The 22108-nt window shown below is 52.7% G+C and overlaps 1 protein-coding gene and 1 non-coding gene across 4 annotated transcripts; both read left to right on the top strand.

Moving 5' to 3' along the window:
• Window positions 1-2030: 2030 nt before the first annotated feature.
• Window positions 2031-18665, top strand: Prrc2a (proline rich coiled-coil 2A). 3 transcript variants are annotated; one of them, XM_036167331.1, is made up of 31 exons: window positions 2031-2106; window positions 4004-4178; window positions 4675-4852; window positions 5182-5281; window positions 5362-5434; window positions 5753-5896; window positions 6075-6226; window positions 6530-6609; window positions 6757-6899; window positions 7182-7272; window positions 7380-7590; window positions 7951-8425; window positions 8792-8982; window positions 9175-9478; window positions 10026-10236; window positions 10384-12237; window positions 12564-12832; window positions 13034-13164; window positions 13379-13508; window positions 13617-13702; window positions 13844-14077; window positions 14193-14333; window positions 14428-14499; window positions 14612-14779; window positions 16603-16685; window positions 16813-17023; window positions 17205-17303; window positions 17398-17610; window positions 17976-18070; window positions 18169-18259; window positions 18357-18665. In XM_036167331.1, exons 2-31 carry the CDS (start codon window positions 4067-4069, stop codon window positions 18495-18497), a joined length of 6483 nt encoding a protein of 2160 aa, XP_036023224.1. In that variant the 5' UTR covers window positions 2031-2106; window positions 4004-4066; the 3' UTR covers window positions 18498-18665. The 3 variants fall into 3 exon arrangements, with proteins under 3 accessions (XP_036023224.1, XP_036023223.1, XP_036023225.1); XM_036167330.1 differs by lacking the exon at window positions 2031-2106 and adding an exon at window positions 2258-2445; XM_036167332.1 differs by lacking the exon at window positions 2031-2106 and adding an exon at window positions 3012-3271.
• LOC118570159 lies at window positions 4346-4476 on the top strand. Its single transcript, XR_004943152.1, has one exon. It is a non-coding gene; the product is annotated as a small nucleolar RNA SNORA38 (small nucleolar RNA).
• Window positions 18666-22108: the final 3443 nt, after the last annotated feature.

Raw genomic sequence — 22108 nt, 5'->3', positions numbered from 1 at the left:
AAGATGACATGGCAGAACCGAGAAAAGTGATTGCAGGACTGGCGGAGGAGAGAGATCTGTCCTGACCATGGGCCAGGTGGGACACAGGAAAACTTCAGCTACAGCTCTCTTTCTGGCCTCCATGGAAACGGCGTGGCTGAAGCTCTACCTTCAGGGGCTGCAGCAATCAGCGGCGTTATTATTTCTTCCACACTATGGAGTGTTCAAAAGAACGGAAGTTGGCAAAGAGTGGTCTGGCAAGCTTTTGATTGACAGACCTTCCTCTCAAGGAAGCCAGGGAAGGTAGAAAGAGAGAATCCAACAGGGCCAACTGGGGAGTCAAACTGTCCCATGTTCCGGCGTCGTTGCTCATGTACAGGAAAGTGATCAGAAGGGGTGCTTATAATAAAGACTTCAAGAACTTATTGATGGTACTTCATAACAATTTAAATAGTGCTTAGCACCCAGTGACCCAAGAAGGGTGTTTCAAGATTACAAGCACATGATAATTCTAAACTATGTCTTGCTAACTTTTAGTCTCTATTATCTGTATTGGACAAGTGATTCCTTTATTTACCTACATCAGCTAGACATGGGCCTGCAAACCTTTGCTACTACCCATCTGTCTTTTGGACCTGAACTATATATATTCTCTCAAAATCGACTAAGATTTACACCACATTTCAGTGTGTGTGCGTGTGCGTGTGCATGTGTGTGTGTGCAAGAGAGAGAGAGCACGATGTGGGTACATATGGAGGCCAGAAGACAGCCTTGGCTGTTTGTCATTCCTCAGAGGATGTCCACCAGGTCCACCTGTCCTCTGCAGCACTGGGATTACAAGTGGATGCCAAGCTCTAAATTTCTACCTTCCCCTCTTCTCTCTCCATGTTTCCTGAGGTTTTCCAGAGCACTTTTTACCTGCTCTGACCAGCACAGTCAGCCATTGGAGAGAAAGCTCAGCACTTGCTTGTTTCAGAGAGCCTGGTCTCGATTCCTAACACCTACATCCGGGAGCTCACAACCACCTGTAACTCCAGTTCCAGGGGATCCAACATCCATTTCTGAGGTCCACCAGGAACCCATGTGGTACAGATGTATACATGTAGATATCCATACACAGAAAATAAAAGAATGAATCTAAGAAGTCTTTTGTGGGGTAGGAGAAACGGCTAAGTTTGGATCTTGTTACTCATGTATAGGCTGGCGGATCACACGTGTCTGTAACTCCAGCACTAGGGTGCAGGGACGGGAAGATCCCCGGAGTTCACTGGCCAGTCCATCTGGAATCCCTGCTCACCCACCCAACTATCCAGATTCACCGGAAGAGTGTTTCAAAAAATGAAGTGTCTGGGGGAAGACCTCTGGACGTCAACCTCTGGCTTGCACAACCACCCATAAAGGCCAGTGCACCCTCATACACATAAAAAAAACTAACAAGAAAATGTTGACTAGGTAGGCCTGGTGAGCGGCAAAGGATTTTACAGTCAAGTGCTAAGAAACAAAGAGGGGAAACAGTACTACCTTTGAAACTGAAATTCATTGTTGAAAGAACACAAATCGCCAATAACATTAGCTATACAAAATTTTTTTAGATTACAGGGCATAAAATTAAATGTCCACCTTAGTTGCTCACTGCTGAAATTTGGAGGAGTAGGTCATTCCTAGTCTTTGTTCAAACGATTTGCATATATTATGCAAATAACCAGAACCACTCGGAGAACGCCTACTCGGAGCACGTCAATGATTGGCTTGCCCAGCCGCTTCATTTGCATGACGTGATTTAATAACTGGAGAGCCCGCCTCCCTGGAGCGTTCACCCCTCCCGAAGGAACGCCGGACCTGCGGCTCTTCCAGGGCCTCTGTACACTCCGCCCTCGACTACGTAATCCCTTCCGCTCGTCGCAGTTCTTTCCGTGCCCTCGGCTGGAAGCGTCGAGGGCCTAGCTTCGTTTTCCTGCGTCTCTCTGCGCCTCATCCTTCCGCGGACGCACCACGCATGCGCCGCCTCTTTCTCCCACCATCCGTCGTGTAAATTCTGCGCCCCAACGGCCCGGCATTCCGCCCGGTCTACGCGTCTCAACTGCCGACGCCAAGGCGCCTCCCTAGCCAACCGGCGTCCTAGCGCCTGTAAGTCCCTCCCCTTTATGCAAATAGCCTCCACACGGCCTTTATTTTTAAAGTAGGGGACAAGCCCTGAAGCGCGGAGGGGTCAGACAGAAAGGGCCCCGCCCTCTATGCAAAAAAGGGGGCGTGCCCAGCCGCGGAGGGAGGCGGGAGGTGGGGGGGGTGCTCCCGGGGGCGGCGGTTGCCCGGATGGGCCGTTAGTCGGAGCCCAGCCGCGGAGTGAGCGAGGGAGACGGGAGGAGCCGAGCGCGGCGCCATCCGCCGCCATCCGCCCCCGCCCCGCCGCCATCCGCCCCGGGGAGCCTCTAAGCCCGGGTCCCGGACCCCCGCGCACCCGGCCAGGTGAGTCTGGGCGAGCCGGGTGCTGACGCCCTTTCCGGCGCGGGGCGGCGGCGGCGGCGGCGGCGGCGGCGGGCCGGGGGAGAAGCTGCCATCAGCCGCCGCCATCTTGTCCTCCCGCCGCCGGCCCGCCCCTCCCCCTCGGCCTGCGCCGGCCGCTCCCGGGCCGCCGTGGAGGGCCGGGGCCGACGCAGCCCGGCAGCCCCGCCCGTGGCCCCTCCGCCGCCCGTGGCCCCTCCGCCGCCCGTGGCCCTCCCCTGAGGGTCCTCCGCACTGCCGGACCCCCCCCCACCGGCGCGGCGGTCCCCCTCGGTGTTTGCGGCGAGGCACTCCCTTTCGGGGCCCCGCTTTCGTCCAGCATCTTGGCCTTTCTGCTCTTTCCGTTTTCCGGTCAGCCGTCTCCCCTCCGCTGCCCCTTTGCTTCCTGGCTGCCCCGACACTGCCGCCTTCCCGGCCGCTCTTGCCCCTTGGGTGTATTACCTGCTCCTGCTCCTCCTGATGTGTGTCTGCCCTGCGTCCCCCCCCCCCGTGGATTTCAGATTGGCTTCCTTAAGTACCTGTGGAGCAACCCCCACCTCCTCGGCTCTGGCCAAGCGCTTTCCCCGATTTGGGGTTTCATCCTCTGCCTGCATGCTTTCTTCCTGTCTCCCATCTCACAAATGAATGCCTGGTGGGTCTGTGGTGCACCGAGACGGACAGTTTGGCCTGCCCGGGGAGTGAGGGTTGTTACGGGAAGAACTGACCGCTTGTGGAGAGATTTCATGAGGACAGAAAATGAAGTTGGTTCTGGTTTTGGCTCTCTGGGCCCGTGGTTACAGGGCATTTTCAGGTTAGCTCCATAATGCTTTGTTTTTCCTTGCTTTTACCTAGGCTACACCAGAGTCCACTAGTGTTTTTCCCACAGCAGAATTGTTCCCAAGAACCAAGATGGGAGCCAGTTAAGGAGTAGATGGAGTGTTCTGCTCACAGGGGTTTGTCCAGCCTGGGAGTGTGTAGAGCCCCTGTTGTTTAGTAAGGCTTATTCCAGCGCCGGGTCCCCGTCTGGCATGGCAAGCTCATAAAAATCCTTAACCTCCCAGCATACCTTCCTTCAGACCTCCCCAGATGGGACTTAGGGCTGCTGGGAGTGGAGCCTAGGACACAGGGCCCTGGGGCATGATTAGGGAGCTGCAGTCTAATAGGTTGGCAATCCTAAGTTCTCTTACTTGCTCGATGGAGTTGTGTACCTCGTTCTGGTTTTCTCTGGGGCTTGGACTTGGTTGTCCAATTTTGTCATATGTCTCTGGTCATTGGAGGAGTGAAAGATGATTGCTTTTGGGATAATCCGGAAGGCTGCTGCCATTTCTAAAGTGGTACAAAGGATAGAGCCTTCACATCAGGAAGAAACCATTGTTTTATTTGTTTTCTTTGTTAGGACATGTCAGGGAGAAAGGCTGTGGGAGCTGGGTGGATTGTGGTTGCTTAAGAGACTGTAGTAGTTTACACAAGCTAGAGAGCCCCATATCTGGTCCCTGAAGAGTAAAGAGAGCAGAATCTGAGCTGCCTACTGTCTGACCCACAGGCACCGGCTCGTTTTGGGGGAGGTGCCTGCAGGACCCAACATACTCAATGAGCTTCCAGCGCAATGTCCGATCGCTCGGGGCCGACTGCCAAGGGGAAGGATGGAAAGAAGTATTCCTCGCTCAACCTGTTTGATACGTATAAGGGCAAGTCCTTAGAGATCCAGAAACCCGCCGGTGAGGGGCCTGCAAAGATGTTTCTTCTTAACGTTTGAAGGCTAAGCATGTGTGTGGTGTGGGCTTCTTCAACAAAGGCAGCAGGCAGACCAGAGGAACACTGGAGACCTCCCAATTTCATCTTCAGTGTTGAAGGGGGTGCCGGGGTCTGGGTAAAACACCAGTCATCCTCCTACAAAGGCGTGTTTTTGGTTCCTTATCCTTGGACACGTAAGAATCGGAGGCAGAGAAGTGTGGATTTGCCAAGATCTGGGACCAGCTTGCTCCCCGCAGGCTCTGGATCAACTATCCCACAAGAGAAGCAGTACTTATAATGTATCTCACCTTTCTTGGGAGAGCTTAGAAATTATTATTGAGTAATGGAATAATGGAATGGCTTTTGGGAGAAATTCGTAGTGAGAAGGTATTGAAGATAGTCTAAATGCGATCTGTGGATGGGAGATTGTTAGGTCTCCCATGTGAGGCATTTTTGACCCTTTCTCTACCTTTTCTTCAGTTGCCCCTCGACATGGCCTGCAGAGTCTCGGAAAAGTTGCCATTGCCCGGCGTATGCCACCCCCAGCCAACCTTCCAAGCCTGAAAGCCGAGAACAAAGGCAATGACCCCAATGTCTCACTAGTGCCGAAAGACGGAACAGGATGGGCAAGCAAACAGGAGCAGTCCGACCCCAAGAGGTAGACTCCTGGGGGGTCTAGAAGGATGAGTTTTAGCTTTGAACTTGAGACTATGTTAAGGTGTGTTCTGTTGCAGACACATAAGAGCCAGAGACAAAGAGAAGCACATTGTGCACCTAGTTTTTTAGATGCCAAAGACATGAGACCTTAAGCTCAGACAGATGGAGAAAGAGCAGGAAGAGGCAGAGCCTGTCTGATGACAGCTAGTCTGTTGTCGTGTGTGTACATAGCAGTGACAGACCAGGGTCAGTTCCAACTTCGTACCAGTTAGAGAACTAAGGGAGGGCGTCTCACACTCTGGGTAACCTGCTATTCCTGCTATTCCCCAGTTCCGATGCCTCAACCGCTCAGCCGCCGGAATCGCAGCCACTGCCGGCTTCACAGACGCCTGCCTCCAGCCAGCCGAAGCGACCCCCACCAGCCCCAGAGGTGCCTGGAGAACTGGAGGGCGAGAGGTAGAGTGGCGCTCAGTCTTCCCCCTGTGACCATTTATTACCTTCCCTCTCCAGAACACTCCTTCGGTTCCAAGCGGGGTAAAGTCCTGGGCACAGGCCAGCGTCACCCATGGAGCACATGGAGATGGTAAGTTCAAGAGTGTTGGAGGGCTGGGCAGTGGTGGTACACGTCCTTTTAATCCCAGCACTCGGGAGGCAGAAGCAGGTGGATCTCTGAATTCAAGGCCAGCCTGGTCTACAGAGTGAGTTCTAGGGCAACTAGGGCTGTACCCTATCTCAAAACACAAAGTGTTAGAGAGCTGTGGGAGGCAGGAGCCCTGCAGACCTTCAGTCAGGATCCTTGTTCTTTCCTCTAAACCTCATTCTCCCAGTATTCAGAGCCTCCCACTCTATGTACATGCCCAGGTAGTGAACCCCTGTCTGGTTTGCGTCCTCATTTCCACAGGTGGAAGGGCATCAAGCCTACTGTCACGATTCTCTCGAGAGGAATTTCCGACCCTGCAGGCGGCTGGCGACCAGGACAAGGCTGCCAAGGAAAGGGAGTCTGCCGAGCAGTCGTCTGGGCCCGGACCAAGCCTCCGCCCCCAAAGTGAGTGGTGGCTGCCTTGTGAGAATAAGCAGTTGCCTTATAACTAGAATAGTGGCTTGTTCCAGGGAGGAGCTAAATGTATTACTTACTTTCCTCCCCATCGGTTTTGATGATTTTACTTGCCCCCAATCTGAAGTAACTTATCTCTTCCCCCCTCTTTGCATTTTCCAAAATACAGATTCTACAACTTGGAGGGAAGGTGGTGGGCGTGGCCCTGATGAGCTGGAGGGCCCGGACTCCAAACTTCATCATGGTCACGATCCCCGGGGTGGGCTGCAGCCTTCAGGCCCACCCCAGTTCCCTCCCTACCGCGGAATGATGCCGCCCTTTGTGAGTTTGCCTTTCCAGTCTTGAAGTGGTTTCACTAAAAGCCAGAGTATTATAGTCACGATTTAGGCGGGATGTTGGTGGTTCACACCTGTAATCCCAGCACTTGGGAGGTAAAGAAAGGCAGTCATATCTCTGTGAGTTCCAGGACAGCCAGGGCTACACAAAGAAACTTCATCTTGAAAACAAAACAAAACAAAACAAAAGTTGACCCCAGTGAGACGGGGTGGGAGGATGATAATATATGTATAAAGGGCTGGCAGGCTATTTATCCCTCTTAGCAGCTATTGTTGGGCCCTTTTGCAGATGTATCCCCCTTATCTCCCATTCCCTCCGCCCTACGGACCCCAGGGGCCTTATCGATACCCGACTCCAGATGGGCCTGGGTAAGCAATCAGATTCTGGGTTTGTTACTGGGGGCAGTGTAAGGCTGCTTGGGAAGAGGTGTTCTCTACCCGGGAGGTTCCGTTCCGTGATTCTACTACAGGCCGTATTTAACATTCTCTCCCCTCCCCTTTTTTCTCCATACACAGCCGTTTCCCCCGTGTGGCGGGCCCCCGGGGCTCAGGGCCGCCAATGCGCCTTGTAGAGCCTGTGGGTCGGCCTTCTATTCTTAAAGAGGATAATCTCAAGGAGTTTGACCAGTTGGACCAGGAAAATGATGATGGTTGGGCAGGTGAGTTTGGATACTTGGATCTTAAAAAGTAAAATCTGATGAAGTAAAATGGGTCATGTGAGAGAGAAGCAGATGGGAAAGGGTAAAGGATACGTGGTAAGATGCATAATGCTACAGAGTACCCAGAGGGATGAGAACCACGGGACTTGGGTAATAGTTGAAGGCTGGATGGTGGGGTGGGAGTAGTTAGTGTTGTGGCTCCAGACTGCTTTGTTGGGGGAGTATCTGAGACTGGAGAGCAGACTGCTCAGTTCGCTTGCTGCTCGTTTTCTTTCACTTCAGGGGCCCATGAGGAGGTCGACTACACCGAAAAGCTCAAGTTCAGCGATGAGGAGGATGGGCGAGACTCTGAGGAGGAGGGAGCTGAGGGCCAGTGAGTTAGGGCACCAGAGGAGGGAAGGGGCTCCGTTTTCCTAGTGTGACAGACCCCTAGAAGGGCTGATTACAGCTGAGTTTAAACATACTGTGATCCGCCCACAGCAAGGATCCCCAGTCAGCTGCTGGTGAAGAACCTGAAGCAGAGGGCAAAAAGGGCACCGTCCCTGGCAGCGAACCTCCCCCTCCCAAGACGGCCTGGACCGAGAACTCTCGGCCTCCAGAAACGGAGCCAGCTCCTGCCACCCCCAAACCTCCTCCACCTCCACCTCACCGGGGACCTGTGGGGAATTGGGGGCCCCCTGGGGACTACCCAGTGAGTATCTACAACGAGGGGTTGAGAAGACTCAGTTGTGGGAGGCATCAGCTATTGAATAATTAAATAAGAAGCAGTAATAAGCTAGGGGAGGGCTATGTAGTGTTTCAGGGAAGCTTGGGAACCTTTGGTTGTAGGGGAGTTGGAAGGTGAGTTGGGATGCTAGGAAGAAGGCCCGCATGTTTAGGTCTCCACAGGAACAGAGTTGAGGATGAGGAATTTGTCTCCACCCAAAGAGACCATTCACTTGAAGGCCTCTTCCTTCCTGCTGATTGATTGATTAGTTGATAGAGCTTTGAAAGAGGTGGTAGAAAGTATAACGACTGACGTGCCTGGCCTGATGGGTCTGCCCATTGCCAGGATCGAGGGGGTCCTCCCTGCAAACCCCCAGCACCTGAAGATGAGGATGAGGCCTGGCGGCAGCGTCGGAAGCAGTCCTCCTCAGAGATCTCCCTGGCAGTGGAACGGGCCCGGCGGCGGCGAGAAGAGGAGGAGCGACGCATGCAGGAGGAGCGCCGGGCAGCCTGTGCTGAGAAACTCAAGCGCCTTGATGAAAAGTTTGGGGCGCCTGACAAGCGGCTCAAAGCAGAGCCTGCGGCCCCACCTGTTATCCCTCCTGCCCCAGCTCTACCACCTGCAGTCCCCAAAGAGCTCCCTGCACCTCCAGCTCTGCCGCCAGCGCCAGCCCCGACACCAGAGAAAGACCCTGAAGAGCCAGCACAAGCCCCTCTTGTGCAGGCCACCCCCAGTCCAGGTGTGGCTCCAGCTCCCACTCTGGTGAGCGGTGGTGGCACTGGCAGTAGCCCCAGCAGCGGCAGCTTGGAAGCCAGCCCAGGTATGGAGAAAGGAATAGGCTCCGCTAGCTGCTTGGCTTATGGGGACACTGGATAGGAAGGATGGGTGTCGCTGGAAGAGAGCCATAGTTTATTGAGTGAGCTGTGAGTGGAAGGAAAAGAAAGAGCTGGGGTATCTGGGAGGAGGATCTTAAAACCATTTTTGTAGACCCTAAAGTGGAGCAAAGCTCTTCGTGTTTTCTGGTAGTATTATAGGAATACTTGGGGCCTTGAAGTATTTTCCTGGGTCTTAAACAGGATGGGCGTTAATACAGTTGGTATTTGTTTGAAAACTTAAGAGGGGTTTGGAATTTCTGGCAAATTCTTTGACTGTTTGATGGACCAAGTCACTCTGTCCTTCAATGCAGTGGAATCCCAAATGCCTTCAAAAGAGGGTCCTGAACCACCAGAAGAGGTTCCTCCACCTACCACACCCCCAGCCCCAAAGGTGGAACCCAAGGGTGATGGGGTTGGTCCTACTCGCCAGCCTCCCAGCCAGGGCTTGGGGTACCCCAAATACCAGAAGTCCTTGCCACCTCGCTTCCAGCGGCAGCAACAGGTGAGGTCAAGTTCTTTCCCTCCCGGGCTGGTGTTGTCTGTTCTTCACCCTGAAGAGTTGTCTTCGGGCCTGTATCCACCTTCTCATTGTGTTACCACATCTCTCTCTCTACTCCATGTTTTTGTCATGTCTCTGCTACTGCCTTTGGATGTTAGCTGTGGTAACCCCTTCCTCCTGTCTGGTTCCTGGCAGGAGCAGCTTCTGAAGCAGCAGCAGCAGCAGCAGCAGCAGTGGCAGCAGCAGCAACAAGGCACTGCCCCTCCTGCCCCAGTGCCCCCGTCACCACCACAGCCTGTGACCCTGGGAGCTGTACCTGCCCCACAGGCACCGCCCCCACCCCCCAAAGCCCTGTACCCAGGTGCTCTGGGCCGGCCCCCACCAATGCCTCCAATGAACTTTGATCCCCGCTGGATGATGATTCCCCCTTATGTGGACCCTCGGCTTCTTCAGGGCCGGCCTCCTCTGGACTTCTACCCTCCTGGTGTGCATCCTTCTGGTAAGGATCCATGGACTGCTGGGGAGCTCCTTAGTGTAAGGAGGGGTACTGTCTTTGTAGGACAGATTGCCTAGGGTGGGACTTCTTAAGTGAGGGTCTTGTGAGGATAGGCTTGGGGAAGAGGTAAACCATGGTCCTTCATTGGGCATGGTTTTTGTGGGGTCGATTACTTCATAGGAAAGCTGAGTAGTCGATTGTTTTCACAAGGAAAGGCAAAACCCAGGCTTAGGGAACAGGAGATGCAGGTGCTGCCTGCTTACACAAGGAAGGTACATTTTGGTACAGAAGGCCTATGACAGGAGAGTTTTTGTTTACTTTGTTTTTTTGTTTGTTTTACTTTGGTTTTTTTGTTTGGTTTTGGTTTTTTTTTTTGGTTTTGGTTTTGGTTTTTCGAGACAGGGTTTCTCTGTATAGCTTTGCGCCTTTCCTGGAACTCACTCTGTAGACCAGGCTGGCCTCGAACTCATAATGATCCGCCTGCCTCCGCCTCCCGAGTGCTGGGATTAAAGGTGTGTGCCACCACCACCTGGCTTTTTTGTTTTCTTAGGTCTGGTTCCCCGGGAACGCTCAGACAGTGGGGGCTCAAGCTCAGAGCCATTTGAACGCCATGCACCCCCTCTATTACGTGAACGGGGCACCCCACCAGTGGACCCCAAGTTGGCGTGGGTAGGAGATGTCTTTACCACCACACCCACTGACCCTCGCCCTCTTACCTCACCTCTGCGCCAGGCAGCAGATGAGGACGACAAGAGTATGAGGTGAGTGGCCAGGGAGGAAGTGCGCTGTGATGAGTTCCCTGAGGTGACGGGGTCACATGGGAGGGGTGTCCAGGTCAGAATGCACTGAGTGCTCTCCCCACCCACTGGTGCACATCCTCATCCTGACAAACTTCTGTTTCTCTTCAGGAGCGAGACTCCTCCAGTACCTCCGCCCCCACCTTATCTGGCTAATTATCCAGGTTTTCCTGAGAACGGAGCCCCTGGGCCCCCGATCTCTCGATTCCCTCTGGAAGAGCCAGCTCCCCCAGGACCCCGTCCACTACCCTGGCCCCCAGGCAATGATGAGGCTGCCAAGATACAAGCTCCACCACCCAAGAAAGAGCCCCCCAAGGAGGAACCACCACAGGTGTCGGGACCAGAAGCAGGCAGGAAGCCCCTCCGTGGAGGTGGAGGTGGAGGCCAAGGCCCACCACCACCACGCAGAGAAAATCGTACTGAGACTCGCTGGGGCCCTCGTCCAGGCAGCTGTCGTCGTGGAATCCCTCCAGAGGAGCCAGGTGTCCCTCCTCGCCGAGCTGGGCCTATAAAGAAACCACCACAACCTGTGAAAGTCGACGAGTTGCCTCCTAAATCCCTAGAACAGGGGGATGAGACCCCCAAGGTTCCAAAGCCTGATCCACTCAAGACAGCTAAGGGGAAGGTGGGCCTCAAGGAAACCCCACCAGGTGGGAATCTTTCTCCTGCACCTAGGCTTCGGAGGGACTATTCTTATGAAAGACTAGGCCCTACATCTTGCCGGGGGAGGGGCCGAGGCGAGTATTTTGCCAGAGGAAGAGGCTTTCGGGGGACCTATGGGGGCCGAGGTCGGGGAGCCCGGAGCCGAGAATTCCGAAGTTACCGTGAATTTCGAGGAGACGATGGGCGTGGAGGTGGTGCTGGAGGACCAAACCACTCCTCTGCTCCCCGAGGCCGCACTGCCAGTGAGACACGGAGTGAGGGTTCAGAGTATGAAGAAATCCCCAAGAGACGCCGCCAGCGTGGCTCTGAAACAGGCAGTGAGACCCACGAGAGTGACCTGGCCCCCTCTGACAAGGAAGCCCCCCCACCCAAAGAGGGAGTGCTTGCTCAGGTCCCCCTTGCCCCCCCACCACCAGGAGCTCCCCCATCACCAGCCCCAGCCCGATTTTCCACTGCCCGGGGTGGTCGTGTCTTCACTCCAAGAGGTGTGCCATCCCGTCGTGGCCGAGGTGGGGGGCGGCCCCCTCCTGTTTGCTCAGGCTGGAGCCCTCCAGCCAAGTCCCTGGTTCCAAAGAAACCTCCAACAGGTCCTTTGCCCCAGAGTAAGGAGCCTTTGAAAGAGAAGCTGATTTCAGGGCCTCTGTCCCCCATGTCTCGAGGCGGCAACATGGGTGTGGGCATGGAAGATGGGGAGCGACCCCGGCGGAGGCGACATGGCAGGGCTCAGCAGCAGGACAAACCCCCTCGTTTCCGGAGGCTGAAACAAGAACGTGAAAATGCCGCCCGAGGAGCTGATGTCAAGCCCCCTTCCCTAGCCCTTCCAGCATCTACCCCTGGGCCAGAGGAAACTCTGGCAACAGTCGCTGTTCCCCCGCCCCCTCGCCGCACAGCTGCTAAGTCTCCTGATCTGTCAAATCAGAACTCGGACCAAGCCAATGAGGAGTGGGAGACTGCATCAGAGAGCAGCGACTTTGCCAGTGAGCGCCGGGGTGACAAGGAGACTCCCCCAGCAGCACTTATGACCTCTAAAGCTGTGGGGACTCCTGGGGGCAGTGCAGGTGGGTCTGGACCAGGCATTTCAACCATGTCTCGCGGAGAGCTGAGCCAGCGAGCTAAGGATTTGAGCAAGCGGAGCTTCTCAAGTCAGCGGCCAGGCATGGATCGTCAAAACCGGCGCCCAGGCCCTGGGGGCAAGACTGGCAGTGGTGGTGGCAGTAGTGGAGGTGGTGGTTCAGGCCCTGGGGGACGGACCGGCCCAGGACGAGGGGATAAGAGGAGCTGGCCCTCTCCCAAGAACCGAAGGTGGGTAAGGGGAGATTGCTGGGGTGAGGGGGTGTGATGAGGGTGGGTACTAGGGAGTTGGGAACCTATGGATATATGTCAGCCATCAGGGGGCACCATAGCTCCTCCACCCTGCTAAGGGCAGTTAGTAAGCGGAAGCATTGGCAATCCCCAAGCATGCTTTCCTGCTCTGGTGTCTCAGCGTACCTTTGTAAACAAAATTTTGAAATGGTTTTATCAGGGGAGAGGACAGGATGCCAGAAGAGAAGCTAGAAAATAGATGCTTGACTTGTAGGGACAGAGTAAGAGTTTAGTGAGCCCTGGAGCTGATGCTCTGCTTTCTCCAGCCGTCCTCCTGAGGAGCGACCCCCGGGGCTCCCTCTGCCTCCACCGCCCCCCAGCAGTTCTGCTGTCTTCCGCCTGGACCAAGTGATCCACAGCAACCCTGCTGGCATCCAACAGGCTCTGGCCCAACTTAGCAGCCGCCAAGGAAATGTAACTGCACCAGGGGGGCACCCAAGGCCTAAGCCTGGGCCTCCCCAAGCCCCCCAGGGCTCCTCCCCACGGCCCCCAACCCGTTATGACCCCCCGAGGGCCAGCAACGTCATTAGTTCTGGTAAGCTGGAGGCAAGCAGGTGGGAATGACTCCATCCCCAAAGGTCAGGTGCTGGAGTGGGGAGCAGAAGTTTGGCCTGGGGGCCCTGTTACTGGGTTCAGTGGGGAGCAGAGTTGGAAGGACTGGGAGGTGGAGTTGGGAGAGCAAGCTAGGGTCAGTGGTAGAATGAGACAGGCGCTGACAGTTTCCCCTTTTCCCCAGACCCCCACTTCGAGGAGCCAGGGCCGATGGTGAGGGGGGTGGGCGGGACTCCCCGGGACTCTGCCGGGGTTAATCCCTTCCCCCCGAAACGGCGGGAGCGGCCTCCCCGAAAACCGGAGCTGCTGCAGGAGGTGAGGGATGGGGCTGGAGATTGGGCTTCATTCACTCCCACCTCTGAAGTCCTCGGCTGTGCTTTCTGTGTCTGTTTGCGTTGTCGTTAAGCTCTTGCCCCAGAGTCTCCTTAGCGGTCACCACTTGTCTCCATGTATGTCCCCCTGTTGCTGCTGATCCTCACTCTGCCCCAGCTTACTTGTGTTTTGCCCTTCTGGGTTTTCTTCCCTTTAGGAATCTGTGCCAGCTTCTCATAGCTCTGGATTCTTAGGCTCTAAGCCTGAGGTCCCAGGCCCTCAGGGAGAATCCAGAGATTCAGGCGCAGAGGCCCTAACTCCCCACATCTGGAATCGTTTACATCATGGTGAGTAAAGCTGGTTGAGGGGACAGACTGGATTGGAGGGCAGGGGTGTGAGGTTGCCTTAGAACTGTTTCATCACTGCCTGCTTCATGCATGATTGGTGTCCTCCAGCCACAAGCCGAAAGAGTTACCAGCCTGGCTCCATAGAGCCCTGGATGGAGCCCCTGAGTCCCTTTGAGGATGTGGCAGGCACAGAGGTGAGTGGGCACTGTGAAGGAGGTGGCAGTGGTTTGGTTGAGTCCTTGTTGTGTCTCTTCATCTGTCGGTGTGTGTATGCGCGTGCGCGCACACCTGTCACGTGCTTCTGCTCTAACTTTCTCCCCTCCCCCCCTCCCCAGATGAGTCAGTCTGACAGTGGGGTGGACCTGAGTGGAGATTCTCAAGTATCATCAGGTCCCTGCAGTCAGCGAAGTTCCCCTGATGGAGGACTTAAGGGGTCAGCAGAGGGACCCCCCAAGCGGCCTGGAGGACCCTCACCCCTGAATGCTATTCCTGGTGAGGGTGCATCTGGCTCTGAACCCCCTGAACCTCCTAGGAGACGGCCACCTGCTCCCCAGGATGGGGACAGAAAGGTAAAAGACTTGGTCCTGTCTTTGTCTGCCTTTCTTCGCCAGTGTGTTGTGTGTGGGATTTCTTGGTTTGTTTCTCTGTTAACCACCATTTACACTTCGTTGCTTCCCAATCTAGGAGCTGCCCCGGGAGCAGCCTCTGCCCCCTGGTCCCATAGGCACAGAACGATCGCAGCGCACAGACCGAGGCCCAGAGCCAGGCCCCCTCCGGCCAGCCCACCGACCTGACTCTCAAGTTGAGTTTGGCACTACCAACAAGGTCTGAACTCGGACATATCCTGGGTTGGGCACAGAGAGGATTGGCAAGTGAGCTGGAAGTTTGAATTGTGATGATCTCCTGCCCTGTGTTACAGGACTCAGACTTGTGCCTAGTGGTAGGAGACACTTTAAAAGGAGAGAAAGAGTCGACGGCCTCAGTCCCAGAGGTGTGTGGCAAGTACCTGATATGGGACCCTGTGAAAGGGTCATTCACCCCTCAGGGATGCTATCTAAAGTGTAAGACTCCCTTCTTGACAAGGCTTCTTTTCTTTTGGCCAGGCCATTCCTATATCCAGAGACTGGGAGCTGCTCCCCAGCGCTTCTGCTTCAGCTGAGCCACAATCCAAGAGTCTGGGTTCTGGGCACTGTGGTCCAGAGCCCAGCCCTTCAGGTCAGCGCCTGTACCCTGAGGTCTTCTATGGCAGTCCTGGACCTCCCAGTTCCCAAGTAAGTCTCATTTTTCTTCATTGCTCCCTTTGTACTTGCCTTTTTCTTTTCCTTTTCCTTGAAGCAGGGCCTGAAACTTAGTACTCGGAGGTCAGAGGACAACTTCGTGTAGTCCTTCCTCCACCTCTTTACACGGATGGTTCCAGGTTGTCAAGCCTCAGTTGCAGGTGATGACTTGACCTGCTGAGCCATCCTTCCTGCCCTAAAGTTGGTTAAGTATAAAACATTTCATTGTATCCATTTTTCTTTTTCCTGCTGTGGTAGGATGGGTGAGGTTTTTTTTTTTTTTAAAGTTCAGGAATTTGTTTTTGATGGTATGTGTTAGATTTTCCATTGCTTTGACAAAATACCTGAGTAAAACCTGTGGTTTTGAAGGTTCTTTGTGGTAGGAAGCACCGAGGTGGTGGGGTGGCATGGTGGGACAGATCAGTTACCTATCGGTGACCAGAAAGTGTGAGGGAGGGTTCTTTTAATTTTTTAATATTTATTTAATCTTGTGCTGGAGAGCTGGCTCAGAGGTTAAGAGTACTGGCTGCTCTTCCAGAGATCCTGAGTTCAGTTCCCAGCAACCATCTGGTGGCTTACACCATCCATAATGAGATCTGGCGCCCTCTTCAGGTGTGCAGGCATACATGCAGACAGAATACTGTATACATAATAAGAAAACCTTTTAATTCTGGCACTCGGGCGGGCAGAGGCAGGTGGACCTACAAGAGCAAGTTCCAGGCCAGCCAGAGCTACATAGAGAAACCTTGTTTAGAAAACCAAAAAGAAAGAGAGAGATTGATTTTTATGTGCATGAATGTTGTGCTTGCATTTGTCTGCACCATGCGTATACAGTGCCCACAGAGGCCAGAAGGCATTGGATCCCCTTGCAACTGGAGTTATGGATGGTTGTAAGCCACCATGTGGGTACTAAGGATAGACCAGATGTTCTGGAAGAACCGCCAGTGTGCATTTCTCTGGCCTTTTTTTTTTTTTTTGCGATTGGATATGTGCGTATGATTGCAGGTACCCATGGAGGCCAGAGGTGTCTGATCTCCCTGGAGTTAGAGTTGTCGGTAGCTGTAGTGCCTGTCCTTAACAGTTGCACCATCTCTCCAGCCCCAACCCATGCCCTCTTCTCATTTTATTTTGAGGCAGGGTCTGGCCAAGTTATCCAAACTGGACTTGAGCTCACTCTGATATTGGTGAAATTATTTAGGCCACTCCACGTAGTTAAAAGGGAGGTTTATTTTGTGAGGTAGCTTACAAATGAAGGGATAGGTTGCAGGGTCTGGGAAAGGTATGGCGCAGTCCGGCGGTGTTCTCTGGAGAACTCTGACGGTCTCCCTCCAGCGTCCAGCATCCCAGAACCAAGCGAGGCCTCTCCTCTCCAACCTGGGTCTTCAGCTTCCTCCCTCAGCCTGCCTTGTGGGCGTGACCATTACCGAAGCCTCAATGGGGGTTGGAACTTCCAGGCCAACGCTGGAATGGCTACCCACTACACTGTATAGTATAAGCTAATCTTGAACTTGATGGCTGTCCATTTTGCCACCATCCTTCCTAGGAACTGAGATTCCACCAGGCTCCTTTGTTAACTTTTTTACTTTTATTCTGTCCAGGCCCTTGGCCTCTGGGGTGGTGCTGCCCACTTTGAAGTGGGTCCTCTCCCCTAGCTAAGCCTCTCTGTCCTGAGACATCCAAACACAAGTGTACTTTTTTTGTTGCCTGTGTGTTTCTTAATCCTTTTGACAACCAAGATTACCCATCACACTGTGCTGCAAGTTAACTTTCCTTAACTAAAGATAATGGAGCAGCTTCCACCTTGCTGCTCTCCACAGGTCTCTGGGGGTGCCATCGACTCTCAGTTACACCCCAACAGTGGAGGCTTCCGTCCTGGGACACCCTCCTTGCACCAGTACAGGTAAAACCAAGATACCTGCAGACCTCCTAAGGGTCCGTAGAGATGGATTCCAGGGGAGAGGGTACCAAATAGATTCAGGCATCACTCAAACTGAGAGAGTAACATCTGCTCCCTAACTTCTTTTCAGGTCACAGCCCCTGTATCTACCCCCAGGTCCAGCTCCTCCCTCAGCACTGCTCTCTGGGGTTGCTATCAAGGGCCAGTTTCTGGATTTCTCAGCGTTGCAAGCCACAGAGCTGGGGAAGTTGCCTGCTGGAGGAGTTCTCTACCCTCCACCCTCCTTCCTCTACTCTGCAGCTTTCTGCCCCAGCCCTTTGCCTGACCCACCCTTGCTTCAGGTATGAGGTGGGCAGCTGCTAGGGCAACAGAGAGGGTGCTTTTGGGGGACTTGACCTGGTCTAGTTTCTCCTGTAGCCCAGGCAAGCCTGGGACTCATCATGTAGTACAGATTGTAAATAAGTGTGAGTCATCACACCCACCTCCCACCTGGGAGTTGACCTTTTTCCCATTTCCCAACAGGTACGCCAGGATCTGCCATCCCCTTCAGATTTTTACTCTACTCCTCTACAGCCTGGTGGTCAGAGTGGCTTCCTTCCTTCAGGGGCCCCAGCTCAGCAGGTATCTTTGACCTCCCACTCCTGCCTCTGGCTTAGTTTGGATTTTCCCACATGCCTTCCTGCCCTAATGGGCTCACTGGGGCTTCATGTTGCAGATGCTTCTACCTGTGGTAGACTCACAGCTGCCAGTGGTGAACTTTGGCTCCCTGCCACCAGCGCCACCTCCTGCTCCACCCCCTCTTTCTTTGTTACCTGTGGGTCCTGCTCTGCAGCCCCCCAGCCTGGCTGTACGACCCCCACCTGCTCCTGCTACTCGGGTCTTGCCTTCACCTGCCAGGCCCTTCCCCACTAGCTTGGGGCGAGCAGAGGTAAGGTGTAAGGGATAGCACCAGAGAAATGAGGCAGCTTTCAGGTGGAAAGATTCAGTATTTCAAGTTGAATGGGGTTTTTTGGTTTTTTGTTTTGTTTTTGTTTTTTTGAGACAGGGTTTCTCTGTGTAGCTTTGGAGCCTGTCCTGGAACACACTCTGTAGACCAGGCTGGCCTGGAACTCACAGAGATCCGCCTGGCTCTGCCTCCCGAGTGCTGGGATTAAAGGTGTGCGCCACCGCCGCCCGGCTTGAATGGGTTTTAAGAGATGGCAAGGTGGGAGGATTCAGTCTGTCCAAAAAGGGGGGAAAGGGGTGAATTGATTCAGACAGGAAGTTCATAGGGTGAATTATTTTTATCTTCAGCTTCACCCAGTAGAACTAAAGCCTTTCCAGGATTATCGAAAGCTGAGCAGCAACCTTGGTGGTCCTGGGTCATCTCGGACTCCCCCAACTGGAAGGTAATCAGGAATGGGCTATAAGTTATTCGTACTCAGGGATTTTCTTTGACACCAGGGCAGGTTTTGGGCTTGCCTTGACCACATTTTTCTTCCCTTAGGCCCTTCTCTGGTCTCACTTCCCGTCTCAAGGCCCCACCTTCCACCTACAGCGGAGTATTCAGAACTCAGCGCATTGACCTCTACCAGCAGGTGAAGAAGAAAGCCTGTGACCCCAGCCTTAGCTCAGGTTCCCCCCTGACCTCCTGAAGGATTGCTAACTTATTCTTCCTCATGTACCTGTCCTTAGGCCTCCCCACCAGATGCCCTGCGCTGGATGCCGAAGCCTTGGGAACGGACAGGGCCACCTTCTCGAGAAGGGCCTCCCCGAAGAGCAGAGGAGCCTGGGTCTCGGGGGGACAAGGAGCCTGGATTGCCCCCACCCCGCTGAGGGAATTCCCCTTGACCCCTACCCCCGGGGCTTGTATATAGATTATAAATATATAAGGGGGAAGGGGTGGATGGGGAGGGGTTGTGGGTCTGGAGCCTCACTTCCCCTCTTCTCTTCCCCTGGTCCCCTATCCCTGGGGCTGTTTGTTAAAAAAGAATAAAAGAATTTAAAAAAGGGGGGAAGTTATTTGGGGGGGTAGTTAGCTGTAATGTTTTAGAGTATGTTGCTTAGTGATGTGTACAGTAGATTCAGTGAGAACTGTGTACTTCAGTTACCTGTTGATTGCTTCAAGGTTCCAGAATTAGGACTTTTCACTGGGCTCAGTTGATGAGCTCTTACTTGTACCAGTGGAGGTCAGTGCATACCTGTCTTAGGGTTTCTGTTGCTGTAATACAGCTCTTAGAAAGGAAAGCATTTAGTTGGGGCTAGCTTACAGGTTCAGAGATTGAGTTCAGTATCAGCATGGTGAGAAGAATGGTGGCACCTGGGCAGATGTGCTGAAGGAGCAGCTATGAGTTCTCCATCTGGATCTGCAGGCCCAGGATGAGAGCCACTGGGCTTGAGCATCTGAAATCTCAAAGCACACTCCTGGCCACACTAACTCCAACAATGCTACAGCACATTCTATTCCCTGACTTCTTTAGGCTTGTAGCCATATCATAATGCAGAAATGTGTTCAGTCCACTTCAAAAGTCCCTATAGTTTCAACTAAAAGTGGGGTCTTCCTGAGATTCATGCTTTCTCTTGACCCCCTGTTAAAAAATCAAAAGGCAGGTCACACACCTCCAACATAAAAGGGCATAGAATTTCCAAGAGGGAACATAGCAAGAAAATACTGGACCAAAGCAAGAATGAAAACCTACTCAATAGATTCCAAACTCTGCATCTCCATGTCTGATGTTAGAATGCTCTTCAGATCCTGTCAGGTTTATTGACTACAACATCTCTTGGGCTGGTCTCACACCCTGTTAGCAGCTTTCTTCAGTGGGTATCCCACGGCTCTGGCAACACAATCCAGGCTTCAACTTAGTGACCCCTCTGATCCTCCAGAGATTGATTCCCTGACACACATCTTACTCTCAAGCTTTCTCTAGCAAGAATGGAAATACCATACCTACCCTCCACTCCCCGGCCTCTTTTCTTTTTTTTTTCTTTCATCTTTTTTGCCTCCTGGCTGCAGCCTCCCCTAACATTTGAGAACCAAGGATCCTGCATGAGATTGACCTGGACACTGCATATATGTTAACAGTTGTGTAGCTTGGTCCTCTTACAGGACCATGTCCCCTTTTTTTTGGTAACCTCGAGTAGGCCAGAACCACATGGCTGAAGCTGCCAAGTTCTACTTGGTAGAGCTGGAAGAGTCCCCTCATTCAAACACATTTTCATAATCAGCTTTCTGGCTTTGATGGTTTCCATTACTGTGTCAACACTGAGCATAGCTTTAGCAAAAGAGACCTCAAATCCCACCCTTACCAGTAACACTATCCAACAGAGCCACACCTACTAGTGCCAATTCCATCCCCTGGTTTCAGTGAGCTGCTAATAATACAAGTATGTTCAGTCCACTTTTTTTTTTTTTTTTTTTGGGCGGGGGGGGGGTGTTTCAAGACAGGGTTTCTCTGTGTAGCTTTGCACTTTTCCTGGGACTCACTTGGTAGCCCAGGCTGGCCTCGAATTCACAGAGATCCGCCTGGCTCTGCCTCCCAAGTGCTGGGATTAAAGGCGAGTGCCACCACTGCCCGGCTCAGTCCACTTTCAAAAATTCCCTTCTGAGATTCATACTATCTCAACTATAATCCCCTATACTTCCAACAAATAAAGATACCTTGCCATTCCAAACATAGTGAAGAAATATTGGACCAAAGTAAGACAACTAACCAGGCAAAAACTGTACCTCCATGTCTGATGTCAAAGCACTCTGAGCTCTAACTCCTCTGTTGACTACATCACATCTCTCTTAGGCTGGTTCTACTCCCTGTTAGCAGCTCTCCTTGGTAGATTCCCATGGCTCAGGCATCTCCAGCATCTTGGGTCTCTGGCAATCTAGGATTCACTTTCACAGCATCACAAAAACGGCCTGTAAAGCTTCCATGCAGAGACACCTCTGACACATGTCTGGTCTCAGCAGCCTTCTTTAGGGAGATTCCATAACCACTTTCTTGTATCCTTGACTCAAAATTCAGAATCACATGGCTGACACTGCCAAGTTCTGCTGCCTGCTGGGTTGGGATGTGGCCCACTTGTTCAATTACATCTTTATCAGCTTTGTTTTTAATCGTTTCCTTCACTGCCTAAAGCTTGGCTGTCCTGGATGTTGCTCTATAGACCAGATGGCCTTAAATTCAGATCTCTGCCTTCCAGAGTGCTGAGATTAATAAGGGTGCCATCAGCATACATGGCCCTAAGCGTTTCTTTAATTCATTTCCATTTTTCACAAAGATTAGCTGGGTGGGGTCTTGCTCTGAGGTCACCTCTTCTCTATTCTACTTAGCATCAGTTTTTGTGTTCTGCCTGCATGTATATCTGAACACCAGGAGAGGGCGCCAGATCTCATTACAGATGGTTGTGAGCCACATGTGGTTGCTGGGAATTGAACTCAGGAACTCTGAAAGAGCCATCTCTTCCAGCACTGGCATCAGACTTTTCTTTACTCTTGTTTATTCTAATTGGTGCTCCTTTTCTCCTCAAATAGTATACGTTTTTTATTTTTCGTTGCTCGGCGTGCTCCTTTTCATTATAGAGTTGCATAAGTGTGGCAGCAAATAACCAAGCAATAATGTCACTATTAAGCTGTCTGGAAATCTTTGCCAAAGCTGTTAATCCTTAAGTCTTAAATTTCAGGCAGGTTTTTTTTGTACAAGAGCAGAAAGCCACATTCTTCACCAAAATCTCAAAAGCCTATCTCTAGGCCACATATTAATATTCTCTGAAAAGCCTCTTGAGCCAAGCCCTCATAGTTCCAAATACTCTTCTCAGCATTACACTGCTACTAGCACCCCCATGTTCCTACTACTATGGCCCATTAAGCCCTACTTAATGCATTCAGCTGCTGGTCTAATCCAAAATCCACATTCCTCCAAACATAAGCATGGTCAGGCCTATCACAGCAATACCCCAGTCCCTAGATGGAGCTTGAACATCTGAAACCTCTAAGCCCACCCCTAGTGATATACTTCCTCCAACAAAGCCACACTTCCTAATAGTACTCCCTATGGGGGTCATTTTCATACAAACCACCACAGTGCCATATAGCCTCCTGGGGTTTCAGGTTTTCTCCAGCATGGAGCTTAGTCATTAGGCCTTCATGTTCCAGAGACCCAGGTGAAGTTGCAAAACATAGGAGCTGGCCTCAGCTTAAAACGAGGACAGGTAACTAAAGTTACAACAGTGGGCTCTTCGGGTTGGTTAAGGTGGTGGCAGAGGTGCGTGGGTGCCACAGAATGCTACTTAAGCAGATTTAATGTTTCTTATAGCACTAAGAGTACCATCTTTTTACAAAAGTTCAAGCCACTGACAGGCTTGCATACACTCCATAAGGAGAGTATGATGGTTCCTAGGGATTATTTGATGAAATGTGTGAAGAAAATGAAGGTACTCAACACTACCAGACA

The sequence above is a fragment of the Onychomys torridus genome, chromosome 18 (assembly GCF_903995425.1).
Source record: "Onychomys torridus chromosome 18, mOncTor1.1, whole genome shotgun sequence".
NCBI classification, from domain to species: Eukaryota; Metazoa; Chordata; class Mammalia; order Rodentia; family Cricetidae; genus Onychomys; species Onychomys torridus.
The sequence above is the reverse complement of the archived record's forward strand: the minus strand, read 5'-3'. Positions and strand labels throughout refer to the sequence as shown.

Excerpts from the sequence above, each read along its gene's own strand:
- Prrc2a (XM_036167331.1), top strand. The coding sequence starts at position 4,067 with ATGTCCGATCGCTCGGGGCCGACTGCCAAGGGGAAGGATGGAAAGAAG. Across the intron at positions 12,833-13,033 it reads CAGCAACGTCATTAGTTCTG|ACCCCCACTTCGAGGAGCCA; the intron begins GTAAGCTGGAGG and ends CCTTTTCCCCAG. Across the intron at positions 14,780-16,602 it reads CTGGACCTCCCAGTTCCCAA|GTCTCTGGGGGTGCCATCGA; the intron begins GTAAGTCTCATT and ends TGCTCTCCACAG.